General features: G+C 43.6%; 1 protein-coding gene across 1 annotated transcript in view; it reads left to right on the forward strand.

The window, feature by feature from the left end:
* The first annotated feature begins 249 nt into the window (after nucleotides 1-249).
* Nucleotides 250-21,759, forward strand: part of LOC147673572 (cathepsin K-like) — a 54,690-nt gene continuing 33,180 nt past the window's right edge. Inside the window, exons 1-3 of the mRNA XM_086947456.1 lie at nucleotides 250-395; nucleotides 10,742-10,868; nucleotides 18,047-18,169. Coding sequence (XP_086803582.1) covers nucleotides 10,743-10,868; nucleotides 18,047-18,169 — 249 coding nt within the window. The 5' untranslated portion in view covers nucleotides 250-395; nucleotide 10,742. The remainder of the gene's footprint in view (nucleotides 396-10,741; nucleotides 10,869-18,046; nucleotides 18,170-21,759) is intronic.

Here is a 21,759-nt window from a genome sequence, read left to right on the forward strand (position 1 = left end):
GCCCTGCGAGAGATGCGCTCTCTCGTTATGTACGTTAAACTCACCCACTCACATGAACTGCACTCTTTTTACCCTTGTTGTGTTCAGCTTGGATCCAACATCTGGCAGCCCCCAACCACCAAAAACATGACTAATACAGAGCAGAAATCACGTGAATCTTCACACATCTGTGCAGAGTTATGGGGGGAGGGGGGTTATGACCCCAACTCTCCTCCCTCCCGCTCAGTCTGCGTGACTTCCTCGCTGCTCACATTTTCCAGAGCACACTTCCTCATACCAGGTGCATAAAATCGTCCGGGGGAGAAACTGTGAAAACAGAGAGAGAGACCGACAACCGTACGAAGGCAGCCGGCAGGAGTTCACACGACAGCCTCTCAGCCACCGAGCCAATAAAGGTAGGGTCTCGTCAGTGCAGCCTTTAGTGCGAGGTTGTCTCATTCACCGGTGCTTGCAGGGTCCGTTTCTGGTACCCACGCGTGTACTGTCTCAGTCTCTAGTGCAGTACTGAGTGTCTCTTACTAAGGCTGTGTGCGGCCGACGCGCACTCCTTCTCACTGGTTCTACCTGGGTTTCTCTTTGGGGCGGTCGCTTGGATGCCTCTACGTGGCACGGATTTGGTGCTGTCTGTGTGTGGGTGCCTGCGCTGCGGTCTGTGGCTTTCTCAGCTCCACGGTCATTGCCTCTGGTGCTTGTGATGCACCGCACTAGTGCTGCCCGAGGATACGTGCAGCATAACTGGTTCCTCCAAGTCCAACTAGTGCTGTTTGGAGATCGGCGTTTTTAGGGATTTATTTCCAAACAGTAAGGGCAACAATCTCCCCACGAGTTAGGTACAAAGAAAAGGGCGTTTAAACACTTTTTCTGAAGGCTTTGTCGCCCATGTCTGCTTTTTGTGTGTTTTTAACTTTCATGGCGCGCCCCAATCTTACCCCTTTCACCTGCTCCTCCAAACTTAAAATACATAGACAAGCAATTAAAGTAGGCGATTGAGAGGGGGGCCAAATATGGTTTTGCCCAGGGCGCTCTCGGAGCAAGCTCTTGATAAGAGAAAAAGATAAATGGGTTGTGTGAGAAATTGTGCATAGAGCTCTGGCTTTCATGGACTGAGCAGCAGGTATAACAGATGCATAATAAATAGGGGTTTGCGAAAATGGTGTAATTTGCTTTTGCACAGTTAGACAAAAATGAGGAAAAAATATGTGAAATAACAAACTGGAATCTGGTGCTATATTTCAGCAAGAAACTCGACCTCCTTAAATGTGACGACTCTTTTTGTGCTAAAAAAACAAAAACACAAGTGCTGAAAATATCTCGCCTTCTTCACTTGCCCTCGGGCTAAATGTTTTCATTGAACGGTGCATAGTTAAGCAAAACCCTTGTGTAGCAAGTGTAATACCCATGTACGCAAGATTTAACCAGTGTAAACAACATTTTAAATTCTTAATAATAAACTAGTTCAAGGAAAGTGAACTTTGAATACTGAACATCCAAGATGGCTTTTTCGACGCCAAAACCCGCCAACTAATTATCCAAGCCACCATCCTCTCGCGTCTAGACTACGCCAATGTACTCCTTCTTGGTGCCAACAAATGTGAGATAGCACGACTCCAACGTGTGCAGAACTCTGCGGCTAGAACTCAGGTCGGCCTCCCCCGCAGATGCTCAGCCAGAGCGACCATCAAAAAATTACACTGGCTACCCGTTGATTCTAGAATCAAATTCAAGACCCTCGTTATGTCCTTTAAAATTCTCAAACTCAACACCCCCCCTCTGCTTCGACCCCTTCTCACTCCCTACGCCCCGGCACGGAACCTAAGATCCTCCAACCAAAATCTGTTATGCGTTCCTCGCATAAAACTTAGCCGCATGGGCGGCCGCTCCTTCAGGTTCCTCGGAGCCAAGATGTGGAACGACCTGCCACAACATATCCGTTCAATAGACAGCCTACCAGCTTTCCGGAAAGCTGTGAAAACGTTTCTATTCCCTTGCCTGTAACCCTCCCTCTGTCCTGTCCCCTCCCTCAGACCAGGATCTGGGTTCCTAGCGCCGGGACGCCTCATTGCTGGGGCAGCTGTTGCGCTCTACCAAAACTATAGAATAGAATAGAATAGATGCAGCATACAACAGGAAACAAGCAGGGCGGGGTGGGGTGTAGACGGCCTGGGTATACCAATATTATTTGCTGGATATAAGGTGACGTAGTCCTCGCTCCGAGCTGACACTTGGGTCAGTATTTCGAAGATTCACACAATGCAACACCGCCCAAAACCCAGCGGTGCTCTGTGGACTGGGAAGTTTAGCATGGACTCTTATTTACCATAATACATGGTGATGACGACATCACTGACACAAATAATGACACACTTATGGCAACGCGAATTGTGTATCACTGTGCCGCGGCATAAAGGCTATCCAGTGGCGATTCGTGTGTCTTTTGCACCTTTGGCACAACCTTGAGTGCAATTATCTTTACATTCACAAGCACTCTGCAAAGTGTACTGAGTGTACTATTTACATTTGCTACTCTGATCAAGCATTGGCAATCACACATGTTGAACAAACCAACTTATATTTGTGTCTGTTTTCAATCCGCATTTATCATTCCCACAATGCTGTGTCGAGCTGTTTTGTGTGACTTTATTCGGTATGGGTAAATGTTGACTCTCATGGGTGTGTGCAGAGTTCATGCTGAGAAATTCACCTGGCTGATCAAAGTTATGTTTTCGTGTTGCCATGCAATCGGTGCAATGAAAGTTAACCCAAATGACAGAGCAGCGAAGGACTGAGCACGCAAAACAGCTCTAATGTCCGAGCTTGTAAAATGTGCCACCTGAGGGATATCTTGGCTATCTGAATAATGAACCTGTAGCTTCTTTGTGGACGAGATATAGCTCTCTAGTCTTGAAAAAGCCTGTGAGTTTTCTATCAGCAAAGAAACCGCTCAGTTGTCTTAATAAACTTGTCTAAAATCTGTTTAATCTATGAGACACCCTCCGCGTCCTATAAAGCGTACACGTCGTGTTACCTGAGGGGCTGATGTGTTAGGTACCAGCCTGTAAAACATGGAATCTGAGGTATAGCTGCAGAGTCTGAACGCGAATGTCTGTAAGCTTTGGGTAATATGAAAGACGGCTCTTCTGCTCAAAGATAACATTTATGAATCCCGAGAAGTAGTTCTGTTGTGTGAGGCCTAATCTTGTGTGTATTTCAGGAGGATTCTGTGATTCATGCAACATATTGATTTAGAATGAACTGCCCACTGAGCAAAGGGGTGTGCTTTTTCACCAAAGCAGGTTGATTTAGGGAAAAGAGGCTCACACAAGAACTTGAAAAGTGCACACTGGGAGATGCCCATCTTTGCTGTTAGTTGGACCGGACACACTCGCTCTCTCCTTTACACATGTTAACGCTGGCTTACACCCAATTGGCATATATAATTTACTTGCAAGGCCCTAGTAAAGTGCTACATAATGTACCTTGGGTCTGTAAATTAAATGTCACTAGTGGGCCTGCAGCCCTTATTGTGCCAAGCACTTAAGTAGCCCTTTAAACATGTCCCAGGCCTGCCACAACAGCCTGTGTGTGCAGTTTTAAACTGCTATTTCGACCTGGCAAGATAAATCTCTCGCCAGGCCTAAACCAGTTTTACCATATAAGCTACCCTAAGGTAGGCCCTACCCAGCCCAGAAGGCAGGGTGCAGTGTATTAAAAAAGTTGGACATGTACTTTCAAGTTTTACAAGTCCTGGTTGTAAAAAACTCTAAATTTGTTTTTCACTACTGCAAGGCCTACCTCTTCCATAGGATAACATTGGGTTCCCTTATTACATTTAATAAGTGATAACTTTAAATTGGAAGTAGATAGGAATCTCATGTTTCGTGTCTAAGAAATTGTAATTACAAATCCTCTTTAAGGTAAAGTCAGATTTTAAGTTACAATTTTGAAAATGCCCTTTTTAGGGAAGTTACGTATTTGGGGATTGGGCCCTTTTGAAACAGTTGGGTTGGGTCTCCTTTAAATATATATAGAAACAATCACCCTAGCTGTAATTGTTCAATAATCTCTTTATATTCATGGTCAAGTAAATGAAGTGTCTTAATCTGTGTATTTATTACCAGTTATTTCATCATCTGTGCAATTTCCTATACACTTAAAACATTCAAACAAACAATTATTGCACGATACAACACTGTACATGACTTTAACATTACTAATACTGTGATTTAAAAACATTTTTTTTATTAGTTTTCTCTGAACAACAAATCACAAAGAAAAGGCATTTGCATTGACAGTGCCAAAATCACTGAGGAGTTTGCTAGTGTTGGTATAGTATTCACACTGTGGCACGTGTATTGGATAAAAGGTACATTCGCATCAATAGCAGTGAGCATATTTATACATTCAAATTGACCTAATGCAACCAAAAGGAAGATTACCCACCCGCCACCCTTAAACTAATAACATTAACAATTGTACCCCTTATCTATCAATAGCCCCTCTCTCACATGTATTTCATTTGTGTTATAGTGCTTCTCATACCAATGTAGAATATCGGAGCACTTTGCATTACACACACATACATAGACAATGGATCATATGTGTGTAAATCATGCACAGGAAATGTTACAAAGGGGCATGGGGGACACTGTGAGTCATTGGGTCTTGATTCACATTTAATGGAGAACAGGATTGTAGGAACTGCCCTCAATCACTTGGTATCTTTCCTCAGCAACAGAACCCAGTCAGACTTTCGGAGACTTTACCTCTAGTATTTTTCTTCTTTGCCATGTGGAGTCCCGCAAGGGTCCTCACTAAACCCCACATTGTTCAGCATGCATGTGGCTCACTAACAGCACAGATTAGATCATTTGGCTTCAAAACAATATCTTATGGACATGACATGCACATTGTTGTCTCCAGTCATACAAAGGTAGATGAAGTAGCCATTAGATTTAAGTACTGTAGGACAGCAGTTGTCAATCGCATAGAAAGCCAATGCTTAAAATTGTACTCCGATAAGATTTGCGTGCTTCTTTTTTGAATTCCTCTTGGTGGCCCTCCGCTCTTGGCCTTTTACCCACCCAAGTCACCAAAGTAAAAAATCTAGGAGTGATCTTTGATCCGGAATTAACATTCAAAGACCAGACAAATCAGCTGATGTCCTCTTGCTTCTATCGCTTGCAAATACTATAAAAATTTCTGCCATTCATTTCTACGTATCATCAGACAACAGTGGTTGTTTCTTTAATGCTTACTCAGAACGACTGTTGCAAAGCAATATATGTGGGAATGCAACAAGGTCAGCTAAAAAAGCTCCAGAGGCTCCAGTTTGCAGACGTCCGTCTTTTGGAAAATATTAGGAAATATGAATCTTCTGCCAAAGGGCTTAAGGAACTTCATTAGTTCCCATTAAGACCAGAGTTGCATTCAAAGCACTCTGTATGGCACATAAAGCCCTTCATGGAATAGGAGCAGTCTATCTAAAGGAAAAGATTTTATCGTACACTCCCAAAAAATGTTTGCGATCAGCTTTTGCTAAGACCATGCAAGTCCCTAAGCTCCGCAAACCCTCGTGGGGTGGCAGAAGTTTTGTTCATGCCCCAGCTTTGCTGTAGAATCAAATGCAGCTGTACCTAAGGTCCCAATCGAACTTGATGAGTTTTATAAAGTATTTAAAAACGTGGCTTTTCTCTTCTCCCTGCTAAAGTCTTGACCTGGTCATGCTTTGAGGGATTCCTGGTAGTACAGATGCCAACGCCAAGTCGCCTTTGGAAATTCGTAGCGCTTTACAGATATAATCATATCAAATTATATATAAGGTTTAGGGTTCACATGTCATCCATACTAGTAGGCAATTTTTAAGAATGCTTGGTCTGGAGAAGCATACACTCAACATTGCACAGTGGTTTGGATTGACTTTACTAATAAGAATTTATTTCTACCCAAACAATTTTTACCAACATTAGGATAATGAAAGACTGGCAAAAATGATAACTTTCTAACCTGTACGATGCAGTTTGCACGTAGTTCTTTGATGGCAGTTCATAGATCACAGTGCTATATTACAATTGTAACGTATGAAGTGCAAGTAACAAAAGGACCTCTGTGACGAAAGCAGTAATACACAGAGCTATGCACATAAATACAGTTCTGCAATCTGGATGGTACTTGTTCTTTGCAGCAGGCATATTAACCCTCTGCAGTACTTTGAGTCAAAACTGCCACTAGAGCTTCAGCAGGAATATCAATCACCAAAGTTATCTTGACACTCTTATTATTATTGCCTAAAACTGCTGGATATACAAGGAACTCTGCAGGGGTGCTTTTAAACCTATAACAAATTTCGAAACACAAAGCTGCCCTCCCCCTAACCCCCCAAAAACCCCACTTCCCCCCACCTAACTCTAGGTGCCGTGAGGTGGTACCGGTCACATCGCCCTAAAGCCGGATTGGATTATGCTGGCTTGCTGTTTTTGGGACTTGGGGCTGATACAGCAGCACTGCTGCAAAACCAGCCCCCAGTAACAACACCGGCCCCCACCCTTCCAGCTTCCTGAGGAAACGCCTGATGCCTGGTACAGCCGGTCTGGCCTTGGATCCAGAAAGACTACATTCAACGTCACATCCAGTTCAAGACCTCTCTAAAGTAATGACTGGGTCTCATGTCTCCCTAATCTCAGTGTAAACGCAACAACAAGAGAATATTTATCTATACTTTTCAACTTACAGGACATGACCCCGAAAGGCTTTCTGAAAACAGTACATTACTTGTTACTGTAGAGGTGTTTTGGAGGACAGTGCACACCTCTTTTAATTCACAAATGCAACCATGAATAGCCATGGAAAACTATGACAGTCAGAAAATCCCAGAAGTACTCAAATATGTGTCTATTTCTGCCTGCAGATTTCTACATGCAGAAATATCTTTATGTATTTGAGTTTTATATAGTGTAGCTAGAACCAAGGGTATCAGAGCGCTTTACAAGGTATGTGATTCTTTTTATAAGAGGTATGTGAGGGGATTTATATGAGTCAATACAGCATTAGGTGGTTATACTGTCACCAAAACATATCGCAGGGACGCATTGATGAATGGCATCAGGGACAGAATAGGAGACTGAAAGTCATGTGATAGTCTTGAAGGAACCAGCCAATGAGGAGACAGAACAGTTTGTGCGCGGGTTAAAGTCATTGTTGAGTAGCAGAAATTCAAGGTCCCGTTTGAAGGAAGGAAAAGGGGGTCGCAGCGGAGATCCCTGGGCAGTGAGTTCCAGATCTTAGGAGCATTTGCAGAGAAGGAGCGCACCTGAGGTGATTTATGTTTATGTTCATTTCCACTTAACCCGTTGTTTCTCCACTCGGGTAATATGTTTCTCCATGGAAAGACCCATCTCTCATCCCCATCAAATTTGTGTGTGTTCCCAAACCCTTTCCACCCTGGCAACACTCCTGCCCTAAAAGTGCACCAACACTTAGAGCAATTAGGTGCACCGATCTCAAGGGTTTTGGCAGTCAAGTGCTTATGACAGGCTGTCATAATGAAGTCAAAGAAGGGATCCATTTTTCAGGGCGGTGCCTGGCTCTGCAAATAAGACTGTCTTCTTGCTGCACTGAAAAAATACTGTCTGCTTCTTTAGATTGCAGGAGAGCAGTGTTTCGTCCTCTGACTTACCTCTGCTTACAGATTTGTTTTTGCAGCAGGGCCGGCTCCAGGCATGTGCAAGATGTGCACCTGCACAGGGCCACCAAACCCCAGGGGCCACCACGCCAATATATATCCTTAATATATTAATCCTCTGAAGGATGGATACATATTTGCGTGGTGGCCCCTGGCAGGGATTTGGTGGCCTATGGCTCTGTTCCACTTCAAACTCCCTGACCTCCTCCCCTCTTTACTGGCCTGCGCGCTCCGCTCCGCCCCGCCCGGACCCCTCTTCCGGGCCCCCTACCTACGCTCCCTGCCCAGGGCCACCATGAGCCTAGAGCTGGCCCTGTTTGCAGGATCAGTGGACCAGGGCTAAAGTCAGTTCATGTCCTACAGGTGAAGCCCCCCTGTATCCTCTGGAATTTCTCCTGCGGCTGGGGGGTGTAGTGGGTCTCAGACTGTTGGAACTGGATATTTCTTGTGGACATGGAAATTAAGTTGTGAGGACAGTTTTGAAGATTAGAGAACTTTTCTTTAAGGTATTACTGCAACTTAGAAATCCGGAAGCAACATGCAAACCTCACAGATATAAACAACGGGCAGGAGGCTGATCATTCCTGTTTTCCCACAGCTGTGTTTTTGTATTTTATTTTGGCATAATTCATGTCTACAACACACTCCCTGATCACTGTATCCAACCTCGTAGGACCCTTGGGAGCTACAGCTTTGTGGGTTGCCGCTCTAAAATATTATTTTTCGATACAATCTCCAAGTCTTGAAATAAAGTTTTAGCAAGCTCAACCACCACCTTGTATCCCGCCACACTCTCTCATGAGTCAGTCACAAAAGGCACCTCGTCCCAGTCAGCTTTATACATACATTTTAAACACATTTGGTGTTTTATGGCATTGTTTTGCGTTCAAAGCTTGATTTGGACCTTCTCCTTTGAGGGTCAAAGTTGTTGGACCTCTGGAGAGCTCAGTCACAGCTCACACCAAGAAAGCTCTTTCCCCTTAGTTTAACACTCCACATCCCCACAGGTGGCCATTTCAATGCTCCACTCCTTGTTTCCCCTATAATAAGTATCCATAAATTACACTGAAACACTTGAGGTCCCTTGTCTTAAGGATATACTTTAGCACAGGCATTAATAATGAATAATGGACCCTGATTGTGTGGAATTACTATGGCAGGCCGATACAGCCTGAAAGGTGGATAATAAAGCTCCTCAAGTCAATACCCTAATTTCCTTACAAATGCAGCCTGTTCTCTAACAGCAAAGGCATTTCCTCTCATCTGCCAGGGTAAGACTGTAATTACTATTACATATCCCCTGAAGTGACTAGCAACCAGTACACCTGTGATATTCGGCCTTACTTCTCACTACATTGTCTTGTCAGGCAATCGTATGCATCACATCAGTTCATTGGTCGCTGCCTGTCACTCACTGGGGCTGCATAATATAAGCTTGCAGCATGAGGGGCTTAATGTGCTTTGGGAGGAGGGGGGGATGAGAAATAAGGGGGAGATTTACTAAGCTTTTGCGCTGTGTTTGCGTCGCAAAATGACGCAAAATCTTTTTTTTTGTAATTTACTTTCCAGCGCTAAACTTGTTCAGCGCTGGAAATAACGTAAAAGTAATGCGAAGCAGCGCATTGCGTTGCTTCGTGTTACTTTGCACCATGGGGGCGTACTAAGGGCAGTGCATGGACGTTCCCATGCAACCACCCAAGGTTTCTCATGCTAAACCCAATTTACCAAAAACAGTAGTTGGGGTTTAGCGTGAGAAAACCCTGCCCTTTTCAACTAGGCCCAAGGAAGGGGAAACGCTTTCACTTCTTCTTCCTTGTCCACCTTTGCGTGCGTGCTGCACTGTGCAGCACACATACAAAGTGGGAAACGCTTTCCCTTTTGCTTAGCATAGTATTTTGTACCGGAAGGGTACCCTTCCTGTACAAAACCTATGCTAGACTCATGCACACACCCTAGAGCTGCGGGGCTAAGGTGTGTGTGGCGCACAGCAGCTGTGATCAGCGCCGGCGTAAGGGAAAAGGGAGGAGAGAGCCATCGCTTTGAAGATATGGCACTCTCCAGCTCCCTCCCGGCCATGCAACGCAGCGCAGCCTCGCAGGGGGCTGCGCTGCGTGGCGGTACTTTTTAGCAAATCTCCCCCTAAGTGTAGCAGAGTTGTATGGTAACCTGCTCACTTTTGTTTTGTTGTTTACACTGAGACTAGCCCTTGGGAGTATCAATGATACAAAATGCATACAGGCTTTTGTTTGTCATAAAGGACATAAATGAAAATCACAAGAAGGTGACTCACTTGTTCTACACCCATATCGAAGGCATTTGCTCGTTTGTCTGGCTCCCCATGTTTCATCTCTATTGACACTGGCATGTACTCTGCGATATCCTTGTGATTTTGATTTATGTGCTTTATTAAACCCATATCTGTGATAGACAATGCAAATACCACTATTACATTTCTGGGTTTTGGTTCCCTCTTTATGCAAGGATCCTTAAATACAAGCCTGCTTTCGGTGAAGGATTTGCACCTGTAAGGCGGGACCAGTTAATATTGCTGTTGTGTAGGCTCACTCAAAGGCATGTATCTACGGTGGGCATCATGGCATCTGGAGCAAGAGTACTTCAGTGGTAATGTTCATCTCCATAGGGTACAGCATTTGGCATGGGAGAGCCAGTTTACCATAAGAACTACACTGGGGATAAATATGGCAAATACATGAACCCTTTCGATGCTCATGACGAGCTCAGCTCCTCATGAGGCACGGTTGAGCTGTGCTTATGACGAGCTCAGCTCGTCATGAAACTATAGTATTCAAGGAATTTCATTAAAGGTAACTATGCCTCTGTCGTTAATTTGGAACTGTTGTTGTGAAAGACAACTGGGTCATGTGGGGGATAGTATGACATACTAAAGGCATATAAGCTCAAAAAAGTTACTTACATAAAAGCTACTGTCTGCAATGTCTCTGATAGTCAGAAAGGTGCTGGGAGACAAGTGCAAAAAGTCCAAATGCGGCCGCCTCAAGTTGTGCAGAGCTTATTTAATTGTGTTGCCACTTTTCTTTGCAGGATGATGTGGGTCAACCTCTTCATATTGCTGCTTCCCACAGTGATCGGCAGCCTGTACCCAGAGGAAAGCCTTGACTCCCAATGGAATCTCTGGAAGAAAACCTACCGGAAAGAGTACAACAGTCAGGTGACAAGATAACCGAACAACTTTGTGTGAATGCCAAGCGAACAGACCAGCATAAAAAATACTAACTGAACAGAGCTGGACACATTAAATAAATGAGAATGAGCTGCAAATAACGAAAAGTCCATGAAATATTACAGACCAAGGGCCTGATTATGAGTATGGCAGTCCAAAGACCGCTGTACTCGTAATGGCAGTACGACCACTGCCTCCTCGGGAGTCCAACCGCCCGATTATGATCATGGCGGTCGGACCACCACAAGATTGCCGCCACCGCCAGGATCCTGGATCCCGCTGTAGGGATGGGAGTCGGTCCTGATGCTGGCATCAATGTCCCATTACGGCCTGCCTTTCAGCCGCCATGAAAAGGTTGATGGAAAGGATGGGAAGAGGCCTCAAACAAGGTCCCAGGGCGATTTTAGTCATTGGGCACTAGTACAACATCACAAGCGCTCTGAGCAATGAAACCGCTTGCCTTGGTTCCCGGGTCACCTGGCCCTGGCTGCCAGCCACCAGCGCACCCAGCACTTAACTTTCTTGTTAAACACACCCTGCTGCGAAGGCAGCACCAATAGAGTTCGATTGGGCCAGCTCTTAGGTTAATTTTATGTTCACAAACTATTAACCACATTTTACTAGTTTTTATCTCCTCTTTTTTAATAGTGGTCTTTCACTTGTGAACTGCCCAATACCAATGTAACCGATCATGTTTTTCTTCTATAGTCCAAAACTGTGTAAATCGATGAACGTTTGTAATGGCTTTAATTAACTGTACAATAAAATGTACCTACTTACATTGGGCACAGTGCATGGGGGCACATGTTGTACCCTCCTCTGCTTGCATTGTTGTGCGTGCACTGTGTGCCATACACAACATGGTGCATGGCACACAGTGCACCGAAGTGCTAGTGGTGGCGGCATGTGCTGCAAGTTCTCTATGAGCTGAAGCATGCCGTTGCGCCGCCGCTGCAACACTGCCAGCCCAGCAGTAAAATCGTAATGTTGCAGTCAGGATGCTACTGGCTTGGCGGTGTTCTCATGGCCACTGCAATGGCAGTCAGACTGCCAAAGTCAAAAACGTCAAAAACGGTGTCCTTGACAATAAGAATATAAAACTGGGCTATGTAAAATCAAAAGATTTTGAAAAGTGGATATAAATCTGAATGGAAAGGTTATTTACAATCTAAAAGTGAACTTCTTATATCAAGCATTAAAAAATCATCTTAATGCATTTTATAGAGTAATGAGCTCACAATAAAGAAAGGAAACCCTAAAATGCGTCTTAAAATGCTATTGGTAGGCCCTTATTTGCATAATTAGTCCCCAACCGACTGTATACTACTACTGTACAGAGATGATAATCTAGGAGTTTTGTAACACAGGTTTAGTCTTGTTTGGAAAGGCCCTGACCAGTAAGGTGTAAGTGTCCTCAATTGCATAAATAGAATGACTCTAAGCCATTTTTTTTTTTTTTTAAAACCTTTATTCAAAAAAGAAGGAGATACATGCGCAGGCCCACAACCATCATGGCCGGCCGCAAGGACAGTCAATGAAAACAGAAGAGACTGGAGCAAATCAGTAAACAGGATATATCAAAGTACATCAGATGTGGTTGTGGGGCTCGCAACAGGATATGAGGTTTTCATTTTATAAATTTTAGAAAAAGAGTATGGGCTGCAACAACAAGGACAGCACACCTTACAGGATAGAAGCACAAAGGAGACGATTGGGACTTACCCCAATTTCAGTCGGAGATAGGCTATGGCTAAAGCAGCTATACAGTCTGGGCAGCCACAGCGATAATACTGGACAATAAATCACAATACAGTAATCCACATTTCTAAAAATCACCCCAGAAGCCTACCCCCCCAAGAACAGAAAAGCAAAAGGCTTTTCGAGAAGCCGAAAAAGAAAAGGTGCAAGACCAAGAGACAGCCAACCCTACGAAAGAGGAAAGAGCCCTCCCAAAGCCGGGAAAGAGCGATAGGGACCATAGAACAAAACAAACTAAAATAGCAACCCCCCCCCCCCGCACCCGCCACCCTGCACCCCTGTAATGGCTACGGCCTAACCCACTAACAGCGTGCCTGTCGCCCCGGAACTGTCCCACAGAAGGGAAAATATAAGAAGAAGTGGAGGAGGAGAAAAACAAACAGGCCCCCGGACACCTGGTACCCCCCACCGGCGGTGACCCCCCCATAGCACTATCATCATCAAGCAAAGCAAAACGGTCAGCAGTACCACGGGGAGGACAGTCACCCGGAAACCCCCCCCCCATCCTACCCCCGGCCCGGTAAGGTATTCGGTGCAGTCCCGGCAAAAGTAAATGGAGCAACCCCAGGGAAAGAGAAGTCAACCCTGCAAGCCTCACGAGGAGATTCATCGCCAAAGTCATAACAATTGCAAACAAAGGGAGCGTCTCAGATGGTCCAAAGCAGTGGCAAGGAGCAAGAAAACCTCAAAGTCAAAGTCAACCCTGACCAGAGCGAATCCGTTCCGGAGCACATCCCGACCAAGCCACATCCGACCAGAGGCAGACAAGGCGTCCATGGCAGACCAAGGCAGTGAAGATGAAGCAAAGTCCGGTCACAAAATGGCGGCCTCCGTTATGCAAACGGGCCAGAACAAAGGAAAATAATGATCCCCTTCGACGGGACCCTGAGACTCGGCAATGAAGAACTTGACATCCAGGGACGATACACCATCGAATAGGAGGCTTGGAGGGAAGACCATGTACTGAAGCCGATGAAGGAAAGGTGAGACCGACTCTCAGAGGAGCAAAGTCGGGCTGCCGCTCGGGCTCCTGAAGATGGTAAGTCAAAGCGTTCGATTGGACCGCAGAGTTCTGTGCGGGCGCTGCAGCGTCCGTGGCCGGTCGTGAGCAAACTTCACCCAGTTTCGCCGCCAGGGAGACACATGCGCCGGTGAACTGCGAGCGGAGCACCCCAATCGCCGCCATTACGGATCTCAAGGAATGTGCGCCATCCATCCCCTCCATCCCGGGGTCCAGAGGACGGAGGGGGACACAATCTCCAGCCCGCATCGCCGGGCTCCGGGCACACATTTAGCGACCACAACAACAAGGGAGCCCCGAACTGGCACAATCAGCACAAACACCGGCCGTGGGTGCAGCCCGTCAGCCCCCGGGCCAGGAAACGAGGGTCAGGCACACAACCCACAGCCACGGTGCAGGAGGATCGCAGCACGTCACAGTGTCTCTTCTCCGGCACCATTCATCAACGAGGACAAGAGTCACAAGCGGAAAGAATTATTCAAGCCTGGAAGACCGGCCACACTCGCGGTCCCACAGCCGATGTTGATCAGGCCCCTCCGGGTGTTCCAAAAATCGAGGTCCCGGCGGCAGCCCGAGAGTAGGCCAAGAATTGGACACGACATAACTTTGTCGCTGAATACGGTAGGAAAACCGGGAAAGCACCATTGGCATCAGGTAACCTTCATACATCCAGGCACAGGGCGTGGGCAGAGGATAAACGACAGGATAGATGAGCCGCCGGCGGAGGTCGGCGGAGCCGGGTGCCTATGCGGCCATCTTGGTTTGCGGCGTAGCTCCTCCCCAGCCATTTGTTTTTAAAATCGTTTCCTCATGATAATTTATCTAGGAATTATGTATAAAAAATATAATACAAATTCTTCACTCATCCTACAATAACGACTGGTGAAATTTAGTACAAGGGTCCACATCACTATTGCCTTTATAGCTGCATAATGGAAACGAAACTGTACTTACAGATTGTGGATTGTTTGGGGCTTAGTCACTATTATGTACCTCTGGGGAGAAGAGATATAATAGCTGTGGAAAGCACAGAAGCCCTAACCTGTCCCTCCGCAAAAAAATTATATTCATATGAGAATCTATCTTATGTTATTATAGAGTTGATGTTTCTTTTTAACTTTTCTGTAGACACTATCATTTAATATGAAAGCCCATGCAATCCATAACTATTAATTAGCCTTTTATTAGTGGTTTGGAACAAACTTCATCCTACAGTAATCAGTGGAATGACTCTGTTCCTTCCTTGCCATAGCATAGTGTGGTCATAAAAAGTAGACTTATCGCAGTTTGCAATTAACGTTTTACCAAGTTGTGAGCATCAGATCTCAAGAGGAGTTCTTTGGCTTAATCTAAGTAAGTTCCTCAAAACAGAAGTCTCAATTTTCTCAAAATCATTATTAAATTTCCCGGCATAGAAGACTGTGGAATTAAAATATTTAAAATTGTAGATGCAGCATTATATTTCATTGAAAAAACAAATTGACTCCTGCAGTTGTCTTACGACATTTATCTCTTAACAAAACAGAATAATAAACTTGAAGATATGCAAGCAGTTGTAACCTATAGTGTATTTCTAGGCAGATGCCATACACCCTGCATGTAAACTTACGAGAAGACTTGCCAACTATCATTTTTCAGTTTGGTCATATCCATTTTTAGAGCAGTTTCCTTGCAATATAGAGGATAAATTCCAGAGTGCATTCAATGATTAAAAGGACCGTATCTAATAAAAATAAGCCACTGGCGTAAGTATGGACTAGGATTTTTGTTTATCTCCAAACAGGTGAATATTAAATAAATTAGAGGATGTAGTTTATTAATGTCTGGTGATCTAGAATCCATTTGTTATCTCAACCTGCACCCATGAAGACTTGCACAACTTTCAAATGAACTATAATAAAGGGGAGTCTATGTGGAAATATTGAATCTTGATCTATTATCTGTCTACCCATTACTAAAACTGATGTAGCAGTAATCTGGCGCTCATGCAAAGGGCTCTAATGCCCCCAGGCCAGCTTTACCCGAAAAAAAACCTCAATAAATAAATAAAGGGTCAAGTAATGAAGCCTGTACCTATTTTGACCATTACAATTCAACAGTTTAGAAATTGCCATAGAATGTAGTGCCACCATACAGTACTTGGGATTTGTTCTTTTGATGATTTCGGTAGCGCAAAAACATGAAAGTTGTCCCTCAAATGTTTGTTTTCAAGATTCTGCATCTTGATCTGAAAAGAGATTCTACTATTTTTCTGATCCAATATTCTTAAGACTTTTGGGTGCTGAGCTCATCACCTTAATTCCACAAACATATGACCAAGGTATTTCCTTACAGACATAATCAACTCTTTATCACCCTGTAATAACCTCTGTTGCCTTACGAAAGCACATCTCTCACCTCACCTCACCTCTGCTATTTCTACATATTGTTAGGCTCTAAGGCTTCGCTATTGTTTTAGTGTACTCTCTAACTTCTTTCTCATCTCTTGTTCTCTTATCTTTTGTTCTCACGTGTTTACCTCATGTTCTTACTTCTCAATTGTCCCTAAATTTCCTAATTCTCTTTCTTCCATCTTGAGCTTTCCTCTAGTTCAAACCCTGTTTCTGGCAAATCACTCCACGCTGTTGCCTTCCTTCTTAGTGTTGCTTATTATTTATCATTCTTATTACTTATCCGTCCCTCTTGCTCTAACATTTGAAGCTTACCTCTCTTTATTACTTCCCATACTTCCTTCTTGTTTTCCCTATTAGTCAGCTCTATGGTTCTTACTTCTCAAGGTCAATCCCTTTCTTCAGTGCTGTTCTAATATGTTTTTTTTTACCTTTGATTTATTCTTTTTTTTATTCTTCCTTCTTGATATACCTCTCGTTTTCCACCCCTTCATCTCTGTGTTCTTAATTCTTATTCGTCAATCTCACCCTTTCCTCTCATTCTTATCCCTGGTTCTCACGTCTTTCTTCACTATAATTCCAACATCTCATTCTTCCCTCTAATTCCCACTCCTGGTTCTCACATTTTATTTTATTTGCATTTCAAACTATTTTACTAATTTTAACAATACTTAAAAAGAATACCGAGCACACTAAAAAATAAACAAACCGTAATGTGTCACTAAAATGGTCTATTGGCCCCCAAGTACTTTGCAAATACTCATTCGTTGAACTCGGACCTACGTCATAGTAACAAAAAACAAAGAAAGAACTAAAAAGACAAAGAAAAAGGTAAACAAAATGCTACACATTAGAAGAAAAAAAAAGTCCATATTAATTGACTATTATTGGAGTTGGCCGCACCGGATAGGTGCTGCCTGTGCCCTGACCAGTGACAGTTTAGAGCTGTTGGGGCTGGAGTCTATAACTGTCCATCGTAGTTGATAAGAGTTTTTGGCCATTCATTTGTTGTTGTACTAGTAAAAAGTACAAATATTTTATTGTTCAGTAAATAAAAACAATTGCAATAGTGAATATAACTCTCTACACAAATACATGTAAAGCTTTTAAAAGTCAATTCATAAAAAGGACTCCACCGTCAAACATCAACATATAACATAATTACATAGTTAATGCTGAAAAATGATGGTCCGGAAGGGGCAGGCTTATTGTACTTGAAAGGCAGTGTGATTTCAAACGAGAATGCTTGTCCATCATTTCATAAGGTCCTGATTTTGACCCATCAATGCTTTTGCAGCAAGGTCCATGAATTTCACCATGTTCAAACTCAATTTAATGTTTTCCATTTATACACGGAATCACCGCTTGCCAGCACGTTCAGATTTGCAGGAAATTGAAATGGGATCTGAGCGGTTTCCCGTAGAGCCCACCCTAGTACAGGGCAAATGCACACAATGTGTATCAGAGTTTCTTCTCTATCGCCACACAGTATGCAGTTTTGTACTAACTCGTTTTTTTCCCACTGAGGTGTTAGATCTTTGGTTTGGAAATTTCCTAGTCTGTAGGAAAGGAATTCTGCTTAATCTATGAGGAAAAACGAGTTTTAAAACATTGCCGCGCCATTAATTGGGGGTGTAATAATTTATTATAATGCAAACTTGTCCCATTTTTTTATTTCATGTTCGTCTTGAATAACAGAGTGACTTTTTGCCTTGTTTACCAGTCTTTTAACATGATATGGGAGGAACAGCCAACTTCCACAGAATTTTAAGATTTAAAGTGGCACGGAAGCTGCCAAATACGACTTCCATTTCATATCATACAAATAGCCTAAGGTGTTGTCTGGCAGTTCTCTCAAATTACTGCAGGTTTTAATGAATTCTCCTTGACAGGCTAATTCCTGCTTAATTAGTCCAAACTTGCTGCCCAAAATGCTATACGGCATATGTCTGTTGATATAGATTTGTTACTTTTGGTCGTTACATTTCCCTACACAGATGGATGAGCTCCTGAGGCGTTTGACCTGGGAGAGGAACTTGAAGTACATTAACAACCACAACCTGGAGTTCGCCATGGGGATGCACACTTACACAGTGGGCATGAATCAATTTGGCGATATGGTAAGTCTTTCTGCTCCATGGGCGTGTGGTGGTAAACCTTTCTGCTACATTATTTGAAGGGTAATCTTCTCTGTAGCATGGTGTACAGTACGTCTGAGCATACCCAGCCCACTCGGGGTGAAAATTACAAAAAACACAGTTGATGGACAAAATGCAGAACAATGTCTTACATTCACCCCAGTACAAAGATCTGGGCCTAAATCCATCGTTTTTTTGCACTCCATTGACATTGTTCTACATTCTGTCCATCAACTGTGTTTTTTGCAATTTTCACCCCGAGTGTGCTGGGTATACTCAGACGTGAGTCCCAGGCTCTCCACACCACTGGAGTCAAGCTATCCAGGCTGATGAAGGCTGATAGCCAGAAACCGGTCCTTGGATGCTTGATTCCGGTCTGGGAAAGACATGGCTTGGTAGTTCAGACTGGACTGTTCCCATGAGGCACAGGGTCAGAGCTGATTTGCATATAGCCAGTGTCTAACCCAGGGTAGTGTGGAGTGCAAAAAAACGATGGATTTAGGCCCAGATCCTTGTACTGGGGTGAATGTATGACATTGTTCTACATTCTGTCCATCAACTGTGTTTTTGCATTATTATGAATGGAAATTGCAACTATATAAAACTCCATCACGCTCCAGCAGGAACATTATTCACCACAGTTATCTTGACATTTGTTTTGATGCCTGAAAATTGCAGGACACACAAGGAATTCTGCAGCAGTTCTTTTTTAAAACTGTGTTATTTATAAACATGGTGTCCCCCTCCCTCCCGAGGTTAGCGCCAGGTGTGGCTGCCCAGGTACAGGCTCCCTGACCACTGCAAATGTTTGGCTGTGGTATTGTATCTCAGTCAGTTGGTGACTCCAAGGCTTGCCAATCTTGTGAGACTGCAGGTATGGTGAGCCTGGAAGTTTGTTAGTTTTTGCTTTGCTTTTATATGGAGGTTCCAGAATGATGTATGTAGTTTTTACTTTGGTATGGAGCACCAGCCAGTTGGAGGTTGCAAGGCTAGCAGATTTTGTAGACTGTAGAGCCTTTAATAGAGCATATGTGTAACTGGGAGCTCTGTTTGAGGTAGGGAACTTAGCCCCCTCGTTTTGTGAATGTGTTTCAAGGAGAGCACAATGGCAGCATCTTCGGTGAATGTTGTTTTGAATTAACGTGTAATGGTTGTATGAGTTTGTTGGGTGCGACGTAGAGTATGAGTTATGATTCCCCTCTTATAGGGAATGTTTTAGTGGGGGTTAAGTGTGCTACATTCAATGAAGTTTATCTTTCGCTGGCTGGGTAGAGCATTTTTTTGCATTAATGGAGTAGTGTGGTCTCTAGATGGGAGGTATTTGCTGTGCGTCTATCGCATGCACGAGTAGGTTGCCTCGGACATGCAATGTGTGGTGCAGAGCATTCTGAGAGTCTGAGTATTCTGACAGGAATGACTTCGAGAAGAGCTGAGCTGCATTAAAATGCTGATCTCAGTGTCAGGTCTTCAAACTAGGGGGCCTCAAGTGATCTCTGTAGGGGGGGTCAAAAGAAGCATTATGCTGAAAGCAGTGCTTTGTTTTAAGCAGAGAAAAACATTAGCAGCAGAACGCTGCTTGTAATGGGCCATCGCTTATATATTTTGTCTTTTATATCCTGGCTGGGAGAAGGTGTCAAAGAGGAAGGGATTCCAAATATTCTTCAAACTGCCCACCCCCATTTCTAAAAATCACAATGTGGATACTTTTACACTTTAGTAAGGCCTGTCTGGCCAGAATAATATGTTTGGCAATCATGTATTTTAAAACAGTAACAGAATTTAACTGCAATGTTTAAATAGGTCTTCTGTTTAAATAAGTCAAGACATTTAGCAATTGCCAATTTAATGGAATAATTGTGAAAAATTCTGAGGGGGGGGGGCGATTAATTAAATGATTTCACTGGGGTGTGAGGGGTGCGGTGTTAAAAAGTTTAAAGGCCACTGACCTACACTCTACTCCTGCAGCCACAACCTAACCTTGAATTTATCCATATTTCCCAACAAAAAAAGAACCGTGTTGAGAGAGGAAGCCTTAGCATAGTGTTGGCCTATAATCTACCTGAACCCAGAAACTGCAAAGACAAGGTTAGATGACTCACTGGGCCTTGAGGTTAGTTGGCAGGCCGGCTTGGAAGACACATGCTTCCTCACTGACATATCCTTAGCTACTAGTTGAGATCTATCTCCTTCAATGGAAAAAGCTATAAAGTAAACCTTGGGGTGTATAGATCTACAGAGGTTGGGTCAAACTCCCAACCGCTGCAGATCTGTACGCCTTGGTTTCCTAACGGTACTCTACCATCACTAGACCACTGAGAAAGCTGTAACGTCTTGACCGTATCTTACCGGGTATGCCATGTGGCGAGCAGGAAGACATTCATGGAGTCAAATGAATTCACCCTGTGGCACAAGATGATCTGCATCTAGCATCAGAAGCTGGATCTATAGACTACACAGATTATACATTGAACACAAAGTCACATTAGATAGTGCCATTTTAAAACACAGAAAAAGATTTAAGAGGAGAGATATGTCCTAAAATTTGTCATTTTTCTGTCAATTCGGTCTTCATTAATTTTAGGCATAAACTTCTAGACTTTCACTTCTTAAATTGGTTATACAGTACTCCCAAATTTCTTCATAGAATAGACCCATCTTGACCATCGCACTATACCTTCTACTACAAAACAGGCCGAACATATTGCCTACACTTTGCCTGGAAGTGCCCTCAGATACTGGATTACGGTAGCATACACTATTGGGGAAATAGTATCCATGCAAACTGAAAGCACACCATTAACCATGCTCCTTGGATATATAGCAGAAATACCACGCTCGTCAGATTAACAGCTTTGCATTTATTGTTAGTGAATGTAGAATGGCGTCGATGACAGGACGCACCCCGAAAATGTAAGACTGGTTGCTGGATGGCGCCTTGTGTAATGTAAAAGCAGAAGCATATGCTACACAGGAACCAACCAGGCTAAAACCAGGGGTATACTGGGACCACTCAATGACTCAACTAAAAGAGGCAGCCCATGGAGACAGTATCAATGTAGTCTGAAGCCAAACACACACTGCTTGAACCTACATACTGAATGGGTTTGGCTGACTCTGCTTACCTGACTATATATCACACACAACTCAATGCATGTCGTGGCATATTAACTATACATTAGGTGGCTTGATTGGGAGCAATGAGATGACTACTGTTATTATATTTCATTCTTATTGACTGAAGAATGCTATGTTCATTACCTCCATATCCCTCTGTTCCATCTGAAAATGTTGTCCATTCTATACGATGAGGGTTTCTGTCTATCACAATTTAATGATGGCATGATGTTTGGGTATAATTTAACACTAATAAAAACATATTTTTAAAAACTCTACACTCTTGCTTCAATCACTTCTATTATATTTTCAATGCTTCACTGTCGGTGGATTTTAAGTGAAGTGAACCACTCACACTTTCGGTTATTTGAAAGGCCCTGAATTAAGGCTTCATATCACTGGAACAAATTAAAACTTCCAAAGTAACCTTTGATAAACAAGGTCCTAGACCTCAAAAT

The sequence above is a fragment of the Lissotriton vulgaris genome, chromosome 12, assembly GCF_964263255.1.
Source record: "Lissotriton vulgaris chromosome 12, aLisVul1.2, whole genome shotgun sequence".
NCBI classification, from domain to species: domain Eukaryota; kingdom Metazoa; phylum Chordata; class Amphibia; order Caudata; family Salamandridae; genus Lissotriton; species Lissotriton vulgaris.